The sequence below is a fragment of the Psammomys obesus genome, unplaced genomic scaffold, assembly GCF_907164565.1.
Source record: "Psammomys obesus unplaced genomic scaffold, mPsaObe1.curated_primary_1811, whole genome shotgun sequence".
NCBI lineage: Eukaryota > Metazoa > Chordata > Mammalia > Rodentia > Muridae > Psammomys > Psammomys obesus.
Window position 1 is genome coordinate 4,176,110 of NW_026590767.1, and position 19,346 is coordinate 4,195,455.

At 38.7% G+C, this 19,346-nt stretch overlaps 1 protein-coding gene across 1 annotated transcript in view; it reads left to right on the forward strand.

Annotated features, from left to right (window-relative positions):
* Abraxas2 (abraxas 2, BRISC complex subunit) overlaps window positions 1-19,346 on the forward strand; it is a 42,271-nt gene that overhangs the window by 10,440 nt on the left and 12,485 nt on the right. The window contains exons 2-4 of the mRNA XM_055608954.1: window positions 2,600-2,690; window positions 7,414-7,450; window positions 9,774-9,840. Of these exons, the coding sequence (XP_055464929.1) occupies window positions 2,600-2,690; window positions 7,414-7,450; window positions 9,774-9,840 (195 nt within the window). The remainder of the gene's footprint in view (window positions 1-2,599; window positions 2,691-7,413; window positions 7,451-9,773; window positions 9,841-19,346) is intronic.

The following is a 19,346-nucleotide window of genomic DNA, read 5'->3' on the forward strand; positions in this document are numbered from 1 at the left end:
TTTCTTTCTTTCTTTCTTTCTTTCTTTCTTTCTTTCTTTCTTTCTTTCTTTCTCTTCTTTTTTTTCTTCCTTCCTTTCTTTCTCCTTCCTTCCTTTTTTTCTTTCTCTCTCTCTCTCAATTTCTTTCTTTCTCTGTTTGTTTTGTTTTTTGAGACAGGGTTTCTCTGTGTAGCCTTGGCTATCCTGGCCTCACTTTGTAGACCAGGCTGGGCTCATATCGATCCACCTGCCTTTATCTCCCTGAGTGCCTAGTTTCAGCATTAGCATTTTTAAAAGCTAAACATTCAATTAAAAGTTCTCTAGCGTTTAGATCTTTAATTGCTCTACTTAGAGCTGTAGTTAACCTTTGCAGAAAGTCAGTGAAAGAGCTATTTGAACCTTGGGTTATTTTTGCAGATGATTCAGGTCGTCCCTGTTGTTCAATCTTGTCCCAAGCACGGAAGGTTTTTGTACAGCATTGTTCTAAGGTGGCAGCATCAAGCATAACCTGCACCCTTAACCCAGCTTACAGACCTTCACCTATGTTATCCTTGACAGTCTCAAAGCTGCTAGTCCTATTTCGTTGCTCCATAACTGAAGCCTCAGCTTTCCACCATGTTAGCCATTGTAGTTGGAGACAGGTTCTAAGATGACTGACATCGAATCTCTCCAGTCTTTTGGAATTACAGGATTTTGTGTGGCCTACTTATTAGGTTTTATTAGATGTCATAGTGAATGTAAGCCCAAAGTCGTTACTTCTTCCTCAAATCTCTTTAAGACTTGTGCCTCTGTGGACCACTCCTCAAATTCTTGATAACCTTGTGGATTTTCTTCATCTGGATCTAATTTCCTTATCATGATTGAAAAAAAAAAATTTAGATTTTTCAGTGGATTTACACTGTCATTTTGCAGTCTTGTCACAAGGTGGTGCTGTAGGCTTTAGATTAGATTCATCTGAAAAAAAATTTTTTTCATCAAAGGATTGTCTAATTTTTGTTCTGTTGTTTGTAACATAGCATAAATTTTTCATCCCGTTTCTTATCTAAGTCTGCTTTATACTGATCTCTGTTTCAAAGGATATATAAAATTACAGTCATTACTGGAAATATAATTATTTCTATCCTGATAAGCATAACAAAATTATTCGGGGTCTAAATGCCCTCTGTAATTGTGTTTTCCATTTTTACTTGTCTTTTTTTTTTTTTTTTTTTTTTCTTTTTCTTTCTCAAGACAGGGTTTCTCTGTGTAGCCTTGTCTGTTCTGGAACTCTCTCTCTGTAGAGTAGGCTGCCCTAGAACTCAGAGAGGCAGGTGGCTGCCTCTGCCTCCCTGAGTGCTGGGATTACAGGCATGTGCCACCATGCCCAGCCTGTCTTATTCTTTTTAATTTAACCCCCTCTCCTCTCTCTAGTTTTTGGAGAGTAACTCTCTTTTTAAGGACTTCCCAAGGATCTTACCCAGTGACTCTTCAGCTTTCCCACCATCTTCATGTGTCTGCAGCTAGTGTGATTTTTTTTTTCCTTTGTGCTATTAAGCTTAGCACCTAGTGGTGACTGCAGGCTCCACCCCCTCAGGTCGCTTCAGCCCTCTTCCTGACTCTAGCTGCAGATTTGCAAGCTAGGATACCCTTGCATGTTACATACTTTGTTTGCCTGCTGTCAGCGCTGGCTCAGTATTTGGTGACCAATATTTGGTGAACAGTGTTGGGTGCAGTGTAAGTGTAGCAGTCTTAGTGGTAAACAAGCACAGGGGCCTGCCTCTGAGCTTATGTTTTTGCCAGGGTAGGCACTGAATATTCTGTAAGTCTGTGACATGGCAGTTGAAGAGGAGACAAATGGAGGCAGGGTATAGGCCACAGAGTGCCTGGCAGATGCTATTTCCTATTATGTTAGGAAGGCAATACTTCTCAGCTGAAGTGCCATTTGAGCAAAGGGAAGGAGTAAGCCTTGGATGATCCAAGAGAGATTACAAGACAGCACATCAGTTTGTCCTCTCTACAGGAGGGTTATTTTGACTTTTAGGATATATCCTCACAAGCCATGTTTATACTGAACATGGTAGCAAGTGCTCAAACTGGTAATTTTCAAAGAAATTCTATGTTGACTTTGTTGATAGAGGTTCTCCAGGAGTGTGAATAAGCTTCTGCATTTATTAGATGAGAGCAAGTATGTTGGCTGAAATCCTGATTTCTCATGCCAGCCTATCCTGTCATTGTCTTTATTTTTTCATCATTAGTGGTGTTTTTAAAGCAATAAAGTAAGTTCTATGGAATTATATATAAGCAACATGAAGTTATATATTGCTTTATGTAAGTATCCAGGGCATATTTCCACTTCCTGAGATTGACTAGGATTTAAATAATGAACTCACCTTTTAACAAGAAGACTTGTTGGTTTACAATATCTCATTTTGGAACATTTTTGTCCATGTGACTTAGTAAATTTTCGTAGATTAGACCAGCTTGCTGTGGTTCAATCACTGGTATTTAAAACAGCACTTTACGTGTGAAACTTATTTGGATTATTGTTAAAATAGATATAAAATAGTACATCCTCATTTCCTTTCAGATGTAGTAAAAATTATCTTAAAGTTTTACCAGCTGTTTTCTTCTGTTATTTTAGGAAGGATTTTTGCTGGGAGAGGTAAGACAAGAAGAAACTTTTAGCATCAGTGACTCACAAATCAGCAACACAGAGTTTCTGCAAGTAATTGGTAAGCTTGTCTTTGTGCTTGGAAATATCTTTTTTAAATACAATTTTCATTTTATGTATATGGATATTTTGCCTACATGTATGTCTCATGTACCATGTGTGTGTCTGTTGCCCTTGGAAGCCTAAAGACCTTGAAGTCAAAAAAGGGTTTCAGAGATCTTGTAATTAGAGTTACAGACAGGTGTGAGCCACCATGTGGTCTTGGGAATCAAACCTAGGTCCTCTAGGAAAGCAGCCTTAACTGTTGAACATCTCTCCAGTCCCAGAAATACCCTTTTCAAAATGTGTACTTGTTTGTTTTGTTCTTTGGTTTCTAACTGACTTTAAATCAAAGTATTACAAGGAAACTTGGAGTGTAGCTCAGTTGGTAGAGTTACTTACTAATCATGAAGCCCAGGGTTAGATCCCCAGTACTGCAGAGAACCAGGTGGCTTGCATATACCTGTAATCCTAGCACTCTGGAAATGGAGGCAGAAATATCAGGAGCTCTTGAAAGTTTGAAACCAGCCTGGGTTATTTGAGCCCTTGTCTCAAAGTTAAATATGTAAATAAAGTGTTAAAAAGAATGCACAGAAATTAAATTATATGCACTAATACGATAACTGGTGAGATGGCATGTAGCCATCTGCAGATCCACATGGTGGAGAGAATTGGCTTCCACAGATTATCGTCTGATCTCCACATGCTTGCTATAGCATGTCTACCCTCCCCACACAAATAAATACATTGAATAAAAAAAAAAAATAAATGGTATGAGGAAGTGGAGAGATGGCTCAATGGTTAAGAGTACTTATTGCTCTTCCAGACCTATGTACAGTGGCTTGAGGCTGCCTGCAACTCTAGCTCTGTGGGTTATAGTGTACTCTTCTGTTGGCACAGTCTCCTGCACTCAAGTACTCAAGTGTGCTTACACACACATACATACGTACAAGCAATGAATCTTGTTTTTTTTTTTTTTTTTTTTCCCTTTCAAAACAGGGTTTCTTTGTGTAGCCCTGGCTGTCCTGGAACTTACTCTATAAACCATACTGCCGCTGTGTCCTGAATGCTGGTATAAAGGCTTATGTCACCATGCCAAGCCTAAAGTAAATCTTTTAAATTTTGTTTTTATTTATTTTTAGGTTTTGTGTGTGTGTGTGTGTGTGTGTGAGAGAGAGAGAGAGGGAGAGAGAGAGGCTTGCCTGAATGTATGTCTGGGAGCCACAGGTGAGTCTAGTGTCTGCCGAGGCCAGAAAAGGGTGTGTATCCCCTAGAACTAGAGGTACAGATAGTTGTTAGCCATCATGCAGTTCTGGGAATTGAACCCAGGTCTTCTGAAAGAGCAGCCAGTGCTCTTAACTGCTGAGTAATCACTCTAGCCCCGTAAGTAATTTTTTAGTTATTTATTTATTTAAGTTTTTCAAGACAAGGTTTCTTTGTGTAGCTATGGCTTTCCTAGACTGGCTTTGTAGACCAGGCTGGCCTTGAACTCTCAGAGGTCCTCCTGCCTCTGCTTCCCCGAGTGCTAGGATTAAAGGCATGCTCTACCACTACCCAGCTGTAAATTTCTTTTTTAAATAAAAATAAATTACATAAGATGTTATGTCATAGCAGTAAGTGTGGGTCTTCTCTAAAGCTGTTTGTTGCGCAGCAACTGGTCTGACTTTTACTGCGTCAGGATGTGACTACTTGATAGTCTCCTCAAAACCACAGAGAACCTGAAGCCTATGGATCAGTCTGTCCTCATTGCTTATTGCACCTTCAGCTATAATGAATGAAGGTCTTGTCTTAGCCTTTCCTAGAAGGATCTGGCAAAGACAGTTCCACATGCTCTTAAGATACTTGCTAGACCACCACAAGAGTCCAGGGGATTCAACAGTCACTCTGGGGAAGACTGCTGAGAAAGAAGGAGGAGGGTTTAATCAATAGCACAGTCTTTTCAGGAATACCCTAACACATCACCAAGTGGCAGTCTTGATAAGCAGAATAAAACAAGGGATGCTTTATTTCTTCATATAGCAAGTGTTTTAAAGATCTCTCTCTCTCTCTCTCTCTTGCTCTCTCTCCCTTGCTCACTGTCCAAATTATGTGTATGTATATATATGTACATGTGCCTGCATTAGCTCATCCCAGAGCTGGAGTTACAGGTAATTGTGATCGGAACAACTAGGGTCTAAACAGCTCGTGCTCTTAACCACTGGGTCTTCTCTTTAGCTCTTTTAAATAAAATTGTGCATGATGGGGGAAGCATGCCAAGGTCAGAGATCAACTTTGTGGAATCAGTTCTCTGCTTCCTCTTTTACATGGGGGCCAGGGTTCACACTTAGATTGTCAGGCTTACATGCAAGCATCTTATGCACTGAACCATCCTGCTAACCTTACTGATGGCTCTGTATGACTGAGGCCTACGCTAAGCCAAGAAAGGGGTTCTTAGATACCTTTCTGCCTTCCAGAATGAGGTGGAGGATATGCCAGCACAGGATGAAGCTATAGAAAAGAAACCAAACCCCTTAAGTCAAGGGACAGACTGGCAGCAGGAAACCAATAATGGCATCATGAAAGAGGAAACATAGAATCAGAGGGCTGCACATGTGAGGGAACATTGAACAGCGGCTGTATAGAGCACACAGAGAATCTGCCCTGTTTCTGTGTAAATGAAACACGTAATTTAAAGTGAAGCTGAATGGGGATTAAATCACCAACTGAAATTTATTCTAATGGCCTCTACTACAGAGAGTGAAGATTAAGTAAGAATAGGTGATCTCTCTGCAAGAGTAAAGACTGGAATAGCATTCACACGGTCCTTGCTGCATGCAAAGACAAGTTTTGTGTGAAGGTTTGGGGTTTTGTTTTACTTAACTCTTTAAAATCCTAAAAATTCGGCTGGCAGGATGGCTCACTGAGTATGAGTGCTTGCTACTAAGCCCAACAACCTTAGTTTGGTTCTTGAAATCCACATGGTAGAAGGAGAGAACCAGCTCCTGAAAGTAGTTCTTTAACCTCCACACCTATGCCATCGCATGTATAGATGCACACACAGACGCAAATACATATTAAAATTCTAAATAGTAGAATTTTTCTTCATAAGATCTCTGTGTATGTAGTTATTTATTATTTGTACCTAGGTTTTAAAATTCATGTAGTAAATAAAGGTTAAATTGATAGATGCAAGGCCAGTAAAATAATCCAGTAGACAAAGGTACTTCCTACCATAATGTCTTGAGACTGACCCCTGTACCCACATAGTGGAAGGAAAGACTAAATTACCCTCTGATCTCCACACATATGCCATGATGGTTGCAAGCATACAAATAAGTGTTTAAAAAAAAAATCTAAATTGCCAGGTATAGTTAAGTGAGTGCAAAAATTGCATTTCTGGTATCTATTCAAGTACTGGAAGTCAAATCCAGGGCCTCCAGATATATTAGATGGACATTTCATTCCCCCTGTGAACTACATGCCTAGATCTTGTCTGTGGTGTGCGGGGTAGTTTAGCTTGAGGATGACCACTTGTTCAGAGTTCAGAACTTGCTCCAGTGCTTTCAGTGAACAAAACAGTGTTACCCTTAAAGTAAAAGATAAGCTCTCTGTTTTTAAAAAACCAAGTAATGTTTTTGCTACCCGTGTTCCACATCTCAGTGGCTAACAGTGTCGGAAATAGCTCACGATAGTGCACTGTATCATTTTAAGCATCAGAAGAAGGAAACGTTATAGATGGGATTTTCTTATTTACGTTGCAGTATTGATGCCGTAGTGAAGTAAGTGAGCGCTTCTTTTCAGTGTCAGTGTTAGCTAGTGAGAATAGCTCTTTCCTTGAAGGCTCTGGTTTTATTTTAATTGAGGTAAAATTATTGCCTAAAATTCCAAGGCTGTGTTTTTTTAAACAGCAGGTGATAAGTCAGTCTCTGGGAGAATTTGGTAAATAGAATTGAATAGTTAATTAGTCTCATGCTCTTTTAAAAAACCAGCCATGGCCCCCTGATGAGCTAGAAGACATTGTTCATTCTGCTTAATCCCAGCATCTTTTCAGAAGCTGCTAGGATCTGTCTTATAAATGACTGTTCCCTTAATACCAACCAGTTTTGAAAGAGTTAATGGACATCCAGCATTCCAGACACCTGGCCCAAGTTGTCAGACATCCTTAGAAGGTTATTAATGGTAGGAAAGCTGGGGCCCTGCTTTTCCAAAGCTGTCCCCACAGCTTTTATCCAGTTTGATTAAATGTTTCCAGTCAGTGGCCACGTTTTCCTGTGATGTTTTGTTTAAATAGGTAAGATTGAGTAAGTTGTACAATAGTTGTGTGTTCCTAAATAAAAACTGTCAGATGTGCACTCGTCACACAGGGACAAGTGGAAGCAGAGCTCTCACTCTCTAGTCTGCTTTGTTCTGAGACTCTGGGTGCAATGGGAAGCAGCCACACTGCCTTCATGGCATACACATGGCATCTGATTACAAGAACAAATTGATTTTGGTTATCCTAAAGTTTAAAAAATTCCTGAGCTAGGGGCTCAGCTTAGCCCCAGTGGTTGAGAGCACTGGCTACTCTTAAAGAAGCCTTGAGTTCAAGTTCTAGCAACTACATGGTGACTTACAGTAATGGAACCTGATTCCATCTTCTGGTATGCATGAAAACAGAGCACTCATATACCTAAAATAAATAAATCTTAAAAAACAAATCTGAGGTATGTTATTGTTGCTTGTATCTTACATGGTTAACTGGGTTGATTTCCTTTATCTCATTACAGAAATCCATAACCATCAGCCCTGTTCAAAACTCTTTAGGTAAGCCACATTTGATTTTGTAGTTGTTGGTTCTCATGGAAAAAGTTGTTTTAAACCAATGAAATTAGGCCTGTAACTAATAAGTATAATTAAGGGTACTCTAAATCTATTTAAACATTTTTTTCTGTTTGTTATTTTTGGGTTTGTGTGTGTAGTTGTTGTTTGAAAAAAGATTTTGCTGTGTAGCCCAAGATGGACTTGAACCCATGATCTTCCTTCTCAAGTGTACTACCATAATTATATTTGAGAGACTGTACTTGAGTGGGAAAAGGGAAGAGAGGGTGTGTATATCGTAGTGTCAGTGGTTTAGAATGAGTCTTCCTTTCAACCTCCCTGTCAAGGTTTCTTTACTTAGAGAAGAAAGTTAATCAAGGATTATATGTAGATAAAATTACTTCTAGAAATCACATATAGATATAAATTTAATTTTTGGAAAAATTAAATAAAAGAAGCCAGGTAATAGTGGTATATGCCTTTAATTCCAGCACTTGAGAGGGAGAGGCAAGTGGATTTCTGATGGCAAGTCCAGTGAGGGCTACAGTGAGACCTTATCTTCAAAAAAAAAAAAAAAAAGAATACAAGCTTTTCTTTTTGTGTTTAAGTTAGTATATAGCAATTCTGTTATGTGGCCACTGAATGACAGAACCTAATGAAAAAGACATTCTGAAGCAAAAAAGCAGCAGTGATACCTGAAGTGAAAAGTAGATAGTCCCCAGCTCCCACCAGGCCTCTCTGATGTATTTTGACTGGATGAATGGAGAGTCTTGCTACATCTTCAGTGCCCTGTCTTCTTTCTTAACCCATACCCTTCCATCAAGGACTGAGATGTGTATTTCAGAAAATTCCCCTTTTCTCCTAGAAGCCAGGCCAGTGCTTTCCTTCCAGTGCACCCACATATACATTATTCATTGATCTTTGAGGCAGGCTCTCATGTAGCCCTGGCTGACTTGGAACTAACTGTATAGACCAAATTGGTTTCAGACAAGCAGAGACCCTCTTACCTGTCTCCCAAGTACTAGGATTAAAGATATGTGCCACCATGCCCATCTTTTCTTCAGTGTTCTTGATGTTCATGTCCTTCTGTTGTCAATACCTTCTAGTCACTTTGCCTAGTTCTTCCTGCTATTTGTCTCTTTCTATCTTTACCCTGACCCCTCTGCAAGCACCTATCCCCTCCTGGGGACTTCTGTCATCCTCACCCCACACATACACCCTTATTCCTTAGTGATTTCAGAGGATTGTCAGTAAGCATTGTGGCTGCATGTAAATGAAGCCAAAAAAGAGCCACAGACCTCAACTCTTTCCATTTCCACAAAACTGAAAGAGGAGCAAGGAAGCCAGGTTTTGGTCCATACATTACCTCTACCTGGGTATGGATGTGTCTCTTCTGAGCCTGACAGAGCTTTACTGGACATGCTCTGTCTCAACCTTCTGAGTAATTCCATAAAATGTCATGAGTGCAGAACTTTTAGGGCAAGGAATTGACTCATGCTTAGAATTGAAGGATATATTAGAAATTATGTCCATACTTCAAGCTTTTTACTTTGCAAAGCAGGAAAGGAGAGCAGGTCGGGTAGTAATCTGTTCTAGATCCTGCAGGGAGAAATGCAACTGGGCTGGAGCTGATCTCAGAGTCAGGTTTTCCCTGTATCATGAATGCCTTCCTGCCTTGGGGGGCATTTCTAAGACTATAACAAGGGACAAGGAAGGGCCCTCCTGTCAGTATACCTGACTGGTCGTGTTGATTTGTTTTAGAGGTGAACATATTGTTTGGCATGAGACAGACTTGGCTTCCCATCCAACTGCCTCACTAGCTGTGTAGTTTGGACCAGTTGGTTAGCTTTGCTGTCTCTTTCTACAAAAACAGCAGAAAGCCTTGTTGAATTAGGATGAACTCATACCTCAGCACTGTGGCTAGAACATGCAATGAAAAAGCATCCAGCTGAGGGTCTTTTAAACATTCCACAAATGTTCATTTCCTCTCATTTTTCAGAAAATGAGTTGCTGTTACCTTTTTTCATAAGTAATTGATACTTAGAAACAAAGTGGTGGAGCCATTTGAAACCACACATTTTGTAATTACTTGATTGCTTCCCACACATGGAAGGAATGTCTTTTGAATGAAGCAATCTCTTGAGTAGTATTTGATACAAAATGTAGTTTCCCATCAAGAAAGCACTTAGGGCTAATTTCTGTTTACTAACCTTTAAGTAGAAGCAGTTGCATCTGTTAGGATCAGATGCTCTGTAGGCCCCTGTAGTTATATCTGTGTCATGGTACTATAGCATTTTAATTAATTTTTTCCTTCTTTAAAAAAAAACAGTTTTTATGATTATGCAAGCAAAGTGAATGAAGAGAGTTTGGACAGAATCCTTAAAGATCGGAGGAAGGTATGTTTTATGTATTGCTTGATCATATTTGGAAATCATACTCTAGCATGCAAAAGGAAGAACAACTAAAGCCCATGATACCCAGTGTTTGTTAAGTATTTGCTAGAGATGAAACCCAGGGTTTTGTGCATAATAGGCGAGTGCTCTGCCACTGAGCTACACCTGTGAGTAGATTTTAAAGTCAAATTACAGGTTTGATATAATGTTTACACTATATTATTGGGGGAATGAGTCTTTATAATGTGATCTTATTTACTTAAAATTTGGACTTTAATACAAAAAAATTAACAGTATTCCAAATGACTCTGGATGGTTCATTCATTTTAGTTATTTTGAAAAATAATTTTGTAGATTTGTGATTTTAAAAATATTTTAAACTTATCTAACAATTTCATACATGTGTAGTGTATTTCTTGATCCAGAATAATAACATGGAGACTTCTTATTAGTACAAAAGTTTGACCTTAGCTTAGGCTCATTCCCAGCTAGCTCTTATAATTTAAATTGACCTTAAATAACCTTAAATTAACTGTGTATACTAATCTATGTTCTGCCACTTGACTTGTTACTGCTCAGTCTCTTCGTCCCAGCACCTGCTTCTTCCTCCCCATCTGGATGGCAAATCCCCATGCCTGTTTCTTTCCTGAGTTCTTATCTCTGCCAAAAGTCCTGCCTAGCCTCACCTCCTTTGCTGTAGGTAATTCAGCTCTTTATTAAACTAATCAAAGGTGTTAGAGGGAGTATTTACAAAATATGATGCAGCCATAAGAATAACAGTACCAAAGTCAGTCTGTACCCAGCTCTCTGTTGGTACAGAATCAGCATTTGAATAATACAAAGATAACCTTTACACAGTGTGCAGAAAGATCACCCCCGAATCTCCCCCTTTTAGTCCAATAAAAGGCTCTTTCTGTAACATCATAAACTATATACAATAAAAACAATTATGAGAACTACCAGGTAAGAATTACATTCACAATGTCCAGTCCATTTGTATTTGACAGCTTGGAGAAAGTACTCCATTATCTATCCTGTCTTGGTCAATCCAAAGTTCTGTACCTAATTCATTTTCATAAGCTTTTATATCTTCTAACCTCTATAACTTCTATTTGCCATCTGTAAAACACCTTCTTACACCTTTCAACCTTAATAACTTGCATTTATCAACCTTTAAAAGATCTTTTTAGACTTTAAAACATTTTCTTAGATCCTAAACAACTTTAGTTTTTATGTCTCTCAACCTTCATAAACTTTACATCTCTTTTATGAGTTTCTTTTCTTTTCTGAATTTGGTAACAAGGAAAATTTTAAGACTAAACTATCTAGTCTTCAGCCTCATCAGAGACCTGAGGAGCATAAATATTACCAGAGTAAACAGGAAGTACAGAGCAAGCAGCTTCCAAAACTAAAGAAATAACAGAGGCTGCTAGCTGCCTGGTCAGTCAACCAAGATTCCTCTGCAGCATTGGAGGATCCATCTTTTCAGCTTACTGGCCCAGATTATCTGTCAGATTTTTCTGTGAAGCAGGAATTATAAAGGACTTCTCTACCTTGTCCTGGCAGAGCTTGGCAGTTGACTTTCTTTGTGTCCTACTTGACCATAGCTTGAACAGTATGCTGTCAACACTTGAGGCAAGGGCAGTTTTTTTGCCCAGCGGATAGCATTGCCACATTTGAAGCAAACTCCATATGGAGGTTCTTCAATGCTCATTATCTTGTCTGTCTGTCTGTCTGTCTGTTTGTTTGTTTGAGACAGGGTTTCTCTGTGTAGCCTGGGCTGTCGTAGACTTGCTTTGTAGACCAAGCTGGCTTCAAACTCAGAGATCTTCCTGCCCCCACCTCCCCGGGTGTTGGGATTAAAGGCATGTGCCACCACTGCCTGTGTAAACACACAAACTTTTAAAGGTAATACACATTTCTGCACTGACACATGTATGAAATGTACAGTGTGCTAATCATCAGCTGAAGATGACTCTCTGTTCTGTGTTTAAGCAGGAAAAAGGTATCAAACTTTATTAAGTCCATTTGGACTGTTTAACCAAACTGTAATATAAATTTTAATCCTTGACATTTGAAATGATGGCATGTAATAATAAATCATGGGCACTCTGTAGCCAACAAATTGGATACACATAGATACTCATGTCTCAGCCAGTATCAGAGCTGTTCCCACATAGCAGGATCAGTGAATATGTCACCTATTTTGTTCTTAGGTTTTTCCTTCATGTCTGTAGCCAAGATTTTTAGGAGGTCTCCCCAGGTCAAATCTGCTATTTATTAGTTTCAAACACAGCTTTTCCCTTCCTTTTGAAACAAAGACATAACCTCTCCTCCAATGCAACATATTTCCTGACTTCAGGTAGCCTATCTTTAAAACATATAGGCTGGTTTAATTCAGCAATCCTTTCTAAAGTCCAGTGTTTTTCAGCAGATGTGCTACCTGTCTCATTGACATTTTAAAAAATTTAAAGTTAATAAAGTGCCATGTAATCTATCTCTGGGAGGTGGGTCTTTGTTACCCCTTTCTATTTATTAAGCATCTCTTTTAAAGTACTGTTAGATCTTTCTGTAACTGCTTGTCTTGTAAGATTGTGTGGTATGCCTATAATAATGCTTTATATTGTAATATATACAAAAAACTGTTTAGTTTTACTAGAAACATGCTGGAACATTGTCAGTCTTAATTTGTATAGGTATCCCATAATAGGTATAACTCCTAATAAATGTGTAATTACACAATCAGCTTTTTCAGAACTTAGAGCAGTTGCCCATCGATATCCTAAATATGTATCCATGGTATGGTGCACATACTTTCAATTTTTCAAAATCTGCAAAATGAATCACATCATTTGCCAAATTTCATTTCTTTGGGTACCTTTAGAGTTACTTCCCATAGGTAATGGAGCTTGATTAGACAAAGAACAAGTAGGACAATTTTTTATAATTTCCTTGGATTGTTGCCAAGTAATAGAACAATCTTTCTTCAAACTTATGCTGTTCACATCATGTTTCTTATGAAATTCTCAGGCTTCTCGCACATTTCCCATTAATAGCTGATTAATTTCATCATTATTTTGTGCTAGAGGGCCTGGCAGACCTGTATGGGATCTGATCTGTGTTATATACAATGGATGATTTCTATTTCTGATTAGCTGTGGTAGTTGAATAAGTAGCAAAGTTAATGTTGAATCATCCAGAATAAGTTCAGTGGTTTCAATATGTAAAACAATATCTTGAGAGTCAGGTAACTATATTAAGACATTCAGGAGAATCTAATTAAACCATAAGAATGGCATACAGCTCTGATTTTTGAACTAAATCATAAGAACTCTGAGCCACTTAACTTACTTTTCCTGACCTATAACTTGCTCTTTCTGGTTTATTTATGTCAACATAGACTGTAGCGGCTCCAGAAATTGGTGCCTCTTTTACTATGTGAGGAAGAATCTAATTTATGGACTCATTTTTCCTTTCGGAATCAATCCAGAAACCTTTCCTACGTAGGTCTTTTAATTTTTTGTGTGCTAAAAATATCCATCCTAAGATATTATCTTCTTTCTGCATAAGAATTCTTGTGGGAGAATATGTAGAAGGCAAAATAACTAAAATACAGTCCAGCTTTGGATTCAAACCATCCACATGTACATCCTGTAATTTCTTTTTTTCCAGAACCAATTCTTTTTCAGCATCAGCTGATAGTTCGTGGACTATTTAAGTTCGAATCACCTTGTAAAGTTTGAAATAAATTACTTAGCTCTTAAGTAATTAATCCAGTTGTGGACCTTAGCCAATTAATATCTCTCAACAATTTTTTGGAAATTATTAAAGAGTTTGTAATTGATCTCTCCTGATTTATACTTTCTGTGGTTGGATTTTTTTGTATACCTATCTTAATGTCCTTGCTAATTGTTAGAATCTCCTTTTTGTATTTTTTAGGAGCAATTTGTAATCCCCAACAAAGCAAAATTCACTTCATCAATTTTTTTTAATGTATTTATTTGCATCTGAATCAGCCAATATGATATCATCCGTAAAATGATAAATTATAGATTGAGGAAACTATCTACAAATTATTTCTAATGGCTGTTTTTCAAATATTGGTATAAGGTAGGACTGCTTAGCATTCCTCATGGCAAGACTTTCCAATGATCTCTTTGTTGGACAGCTATTATTATAAGGTGGGTACTGAAACAGCAAACCTTTCCCTATCATGTATGTACAAAAGGATCATGAAAAAGCAATCTTTTAAATCAATCAGTATAATAGGCTATACCTTAGGTAATAAAGAAGGCAATGGGATTCCTGGCTGCAAAGAGCCCATTGAGTGAATCACCTTATTTGTGGCTCTTAAATCTGTTAACCTTCTCCACTTTGCAGATTTCTCTTTAATAGCAAGTATAGATGAATTCCAAAGACTAGTACATTCTTCAATGTGTTGAGCCTATAGCTGCTCTTAGACTAGCTGTTCTAGTACCTATAATTTTTATTTTGTCATAGGCCATTGTTCAACCAAAACAGGTTTGTCAGTTACCCATTTTAAAGGTAGGGCAGTTGGTACATTTGAAAGACCCAACACCTGTCATGTCCTATTTATGGACAACCTAGACAGTCTGTGACTGTTCTTAATAACACCTTTCAATATTTTTCTTAGAAGCATTTTTATTTTATAGTTATTTCTGAGATTGAAGAAATGTTAATCTGTGTCTTCCATTGCTGCAACAAATCACATCCCCATAAATTCTTTCATTCCCTGAATTCACATACGGCTCTAATTTTTCTATTTGACCTTCTAGTTCTATGCATCTAAGCCATATCACATTTTGTTTTATCTAAGTAAAGTTTCACCCCTTAGAAACTGAATATCTATCTCCTGAAGAAGCCAGTCTGGAGGCCAGGATTTTGATGATATTGTCTTTACATCTGCTCCTGTGTCTACCAAGCTTTCAATTTCAATATCATTTATAAATATATTTTAGTTTTGGCCTCTGATCATCTGTAGCAGCTTGCCAAAATACTTGTTTTCTGGTTACTCCTGACTTTTCTTTTTTATCTACTGAAGCTGCTCTGACTTTGACATCTGGGTTATTAACGGATATATCCAGAGCAGGGCTGTTGAATTGCTTTTCAGATGAGTTTCTCTGCTGCTGACCAGAAATGGCCAGATTGAATTTGATATCAGAGCCTGCAAAAGGCCCCCTAGGGCATTTTTTGACAAGGGGTTACCTTGTTTGTCCCTTGTTGATCTGCATTCATTAGTCCAATGCTAGCCTTTGCCACACCTTTTGCATGTTCCAGAAGGCTCAGGCCTTCTTTCAGAATTAGCTTGGCTCTGCCTACAATGCATTTTGAAATGACCTTGCTTATCACAGCCAAGGTGGTAAGACAGTTAAGACAGTTTGTTCTTAAAAGCCTTTAGAGATTATTTTTCCTATTAAAAATTGCATCATAAGTATGAGCTCCATTATCAGCCATATTTCTAATCCATTCATCTATTGGTGCTGATCTTGCCTTTAGAGGCCTAATCACCTTTTTGCATGCAGAATTAGCATATTTGAAAGCTAAAGATTCAATTAATACTTGCCTAGCTTTTGAATCTGATACTCTTGTATTTACAGCTGAAGTCAATCTTGGTAAGAAGTCAGTGAATGCTTCCTTTGGACCTTGTATAATTTTAGTAAACAGTTCAGACCTTTTTCCTGTTTCTTCAACCAAGGACTTAAACCTGCCATACGACACAGCACCAAGGTGGCATTGTCATACCCAACCTGCATTTGTACCTCAGCATATTGATCTTCACCTAGAAAGTGCTCTTAGCAAATATTGATACCTCTAGTCCCATATTTCAGTTCTATCTCCTTGGCTTATTCATTCCACCATGATCACCATTGTAACTGAAGACCAGCTTCTAATTCTGCTTTTGTCATATCTTTCCAGTCTTGGGGGATTACTCTATTTTGAATCACCCAAGAATTTAATATCTGCTTCACAAATAGCAAATGCATACCATATGAAATTATGGCTTTAAAAAAATTCATTTTTTCTTCTTTTGTTTTTTTGAGACAGGGCTTCTCTGTGTAGCTTTGACTGTGCTGGACTCACCTAATAGACCAGGCTGGCCTCAAACTCATACCTGCTTCTGCCTCCCTGAGGGGAGTAAAGGTGTGCGCCACCACACTGGGCTTAAATTTTTTTGAACTCTAGCATTTCTACAGGATACCATCCAAATTCTTCATAACCTTGGGGGTGCCTATCTTCTGCTGGTATTTGTCATATAGTAACCAGATAAGCTAGGTTGGTTTTCTAACAACTTTTGACTGACCTTCTTTAATTTCATTATACAGTGGCATGGTAGGCCCTTGTCTTAATTCCTCTGTTTCTGTCTGAGTATCTCATTTTTATTTTTAAGTCTTATTTTTTTCTAAGGCTTGTCTCTTATCAATCCACTTTTCATATTTTTTCTTTTTTCTGTATCTCTGAAAGCTTTTTTAAGAGGGCACAGAAAGCTGCTTTGGATATTAAGAATAATATATGACATACCAGAATGATAGCAATCATAAGCAGTATTGAGCCAATATCAGTTAAGTAATTTCTTTTTTGTTTGTTTCTATTTTAAACCATCTAAGGTAGCACTATATAGGATCCAAATCCCTGTGTTATTTCCCATCCTTATGTTGGTTATTCTTTTTATTTTACTTAACTTTCTCTTTAAGGACTTCACTTTATTATTTTCAAACTATTTCTTTCTATGATTATTTATACCTAATTTCTTTTTTCTTTCTCGGTCTTCAGATTTAGTACATTACCCTTTTAGAAGTTTGGGACTTCAGCTTTTCAGTCTAGACTTGGATTTCTTCTGTATCTCTGGTGCTTCTTCTGCTGTTCAGCTTAGCACTTAACAGTGGTAGCTGGCTCTACTCCCCTCAGGTTGGTCTAGCCCTCCACTTGACTCTGGCTGCAGCACTCTGCTAGCCCATGCCAAGCCTTTCCAACCCACTATACTTCAACCATCCCACCCTGCCACATTGGGTCAGGAAAACTGCAGTCTCCAGGTCCTGTGCCTGTGAAGTACACTGTGGCTTCTGCACCCAGCTCACACCTGGCAGCCAGGTCCTGCTGCTCTGCAGGGCCTCTAGAAGAGGAGCCAAACCTCCACAATCAGCCTCTCTGGTTTCCCCACTCCTTCTTAAAGGAACCATCTCCCAGCCAGGAATAGTGGCACACTCCTCTAATCCCAACACTGGAGGAGGCAGAGGCAGGCGGATCTCTGTGAGTTAGAGCACAGCCAAGGCTATACAGAGAAACCCTGTCTCGAAAAACAAACAAAACAAAAAAGGGGCCACCTCCTGTCCAGCTAAGAAACACTGTTGGGCTCTATCCACCTGGAACTTTTTTCAGGCTATACTTCCTACAGCAAGGCCGCATACCCGCTAAGCCTTCCCAGACAGCACACCAACTACTGGGGACTAAGTATTCAAATGTGTGAGACTCATTCAAACCACCACACATAGGTTCCAGGGATTGGGATGCATGGCTTGCACAGCTAGCACTTTACCTACTGTGCCATCCCATTAACCCCTCTACACAATATTTTTAAAGATTTATTTATTACTTATGTAACATTGTGTCTGAACACCAGATCTTGCTATAGATGGTTATGAGCCACCATGTGGTTGCTAGGAATTGAACTCAGGACCTTTGGAAGAACATCGAATGTTCCTAACCTCTGAGCCATCTCCCCAGCCCCACACAAATATTTCTTTAAAAAGGAGGGAAGAAATTAAACAAACAAAGAACAACAAAAAAGAACAGGCAAGTTATAAGATATAAAAAGAAGTTTATAATAGCCAGGACATGCATGAAAGGAACTCTGCCTCATCTAAAAACACATCCAAATGAGGTGCCATTTTTGGCCCATCATGTTGGCACAATATTAGAAGCACTGACAACATGGTGGGGATGAGGAGGGAGTGGTTGTTGGGTGAAATTAATACAGGATTTGGCTTGTTTGTTGAGAAAGGGCTTGACGTCTCAACATCCAGTCCAAGCTGGGTTTGAACTTGCTGTGTAGCTAAGAATGACCTTGAGCTTCTAATTCTCCGAGCCATCCGAGTGCTGGGATTACAGGCATGAGCCACAACACCTGGTTTATGCCATTCTGAAGCTCTACCCCAGAGTTTGGTGCATGCTAGAATAAGCATTTTACCAACCTAGCTACTTCATCCCCAAGAAGAGTGTTTACAGTAACAATTTTGAGTATGTACTCCTGGCTTTAGAAGCCTGACCCAAGAAAAGAATTTTACTAAAAGCTGGGCTTATTGAACCTTTAACCTCAACAGGCTGTGTTCTAAATCCTTACTGTGTATTGACATACTCCTGCTGTAGCATGTGAGACAGATCACTCATTTGACGCTTTCAGCTACTCAAATAATTTGCTTAAGACTCTAGTGATTAATGATTTGAGCAAAGGCTTATATCAAAATCTACTGTCATGATTCCATGTAACAAGATATTTGTTGTTTCACCCTTTCAAATGCCATCTATATAGCCACCTGCAGGGAATGATTAGATCAGGTTGATTACATTTATACCTCACACTGTGGAACTTAAAACATCCATTTAAAAGAATGGGCAAGCAGCTAGAGAGGTAGCTAGCTTAGCCATCAAGAGGACAGGCTGTTCTTCTAGAAGACCCAGGTTCTATCACGAGTACCCACATAATGATTTACAGCCATTTTAAATTTCAGTTCCGGGGGATCCAGCACCTCCCTCTGGTGTTGAAGGGCACCAGACACACATGTAACACACAAAATATATGCAGGTAAAACACCCATACAAAAATAATATTAAGAAGAAGGAACAGGGGAAGTCCTCATGCAGTAACAGATCTCTAAGGTATATTCCTGAAAACAGCAGGTTAGCTTGTGTTTGTTTTTACACTTATTTATTTGGTGTGTGTGCACATTCTACGCTTGCATATGCAAGAACCATAACAAGTGTGTAGTTCAGAGGACAGCTTGTGAGAGCAGTTCCCTAAATCATGTGGCCTCCAGAAATTAAACTCAGGTCCTCAGGCTTGGTAGGAAGTGCCGTGACTTCATTTTTTGAGGGTAAAATTATACTTAAAATTATAGTATAAAATTATACTTAAACCTCTAGCATCCTACTACTGAAGTAGTTTCAGGAGAAAGCAGTATTATATGTAGCTTGATATAGTTTGAATGAAGAGTTCAAATGCACAGAAAACCATCTTGAAGGAGCTCTTTAAAGGTTTGGTTTTTCGGTTTGGGTTTTGATTTTTCAAGACAGGGTTTCTCTATGTCGCCCTGGCTATTCTGGAACTCACTCAGTAGACCAGGCTGGCCTCTAACTCAGAGATCCACCTGCCTCTGCCTCCTGAGTACTGGGATTAAAGGTGTGTGTCACCACCAGTCAGCTAAGATTTTTTTTTTCCAAAAGCTATAATTTTTGGATGACAATAAAAGCTTTATAGTTTATTTTTATTTGGA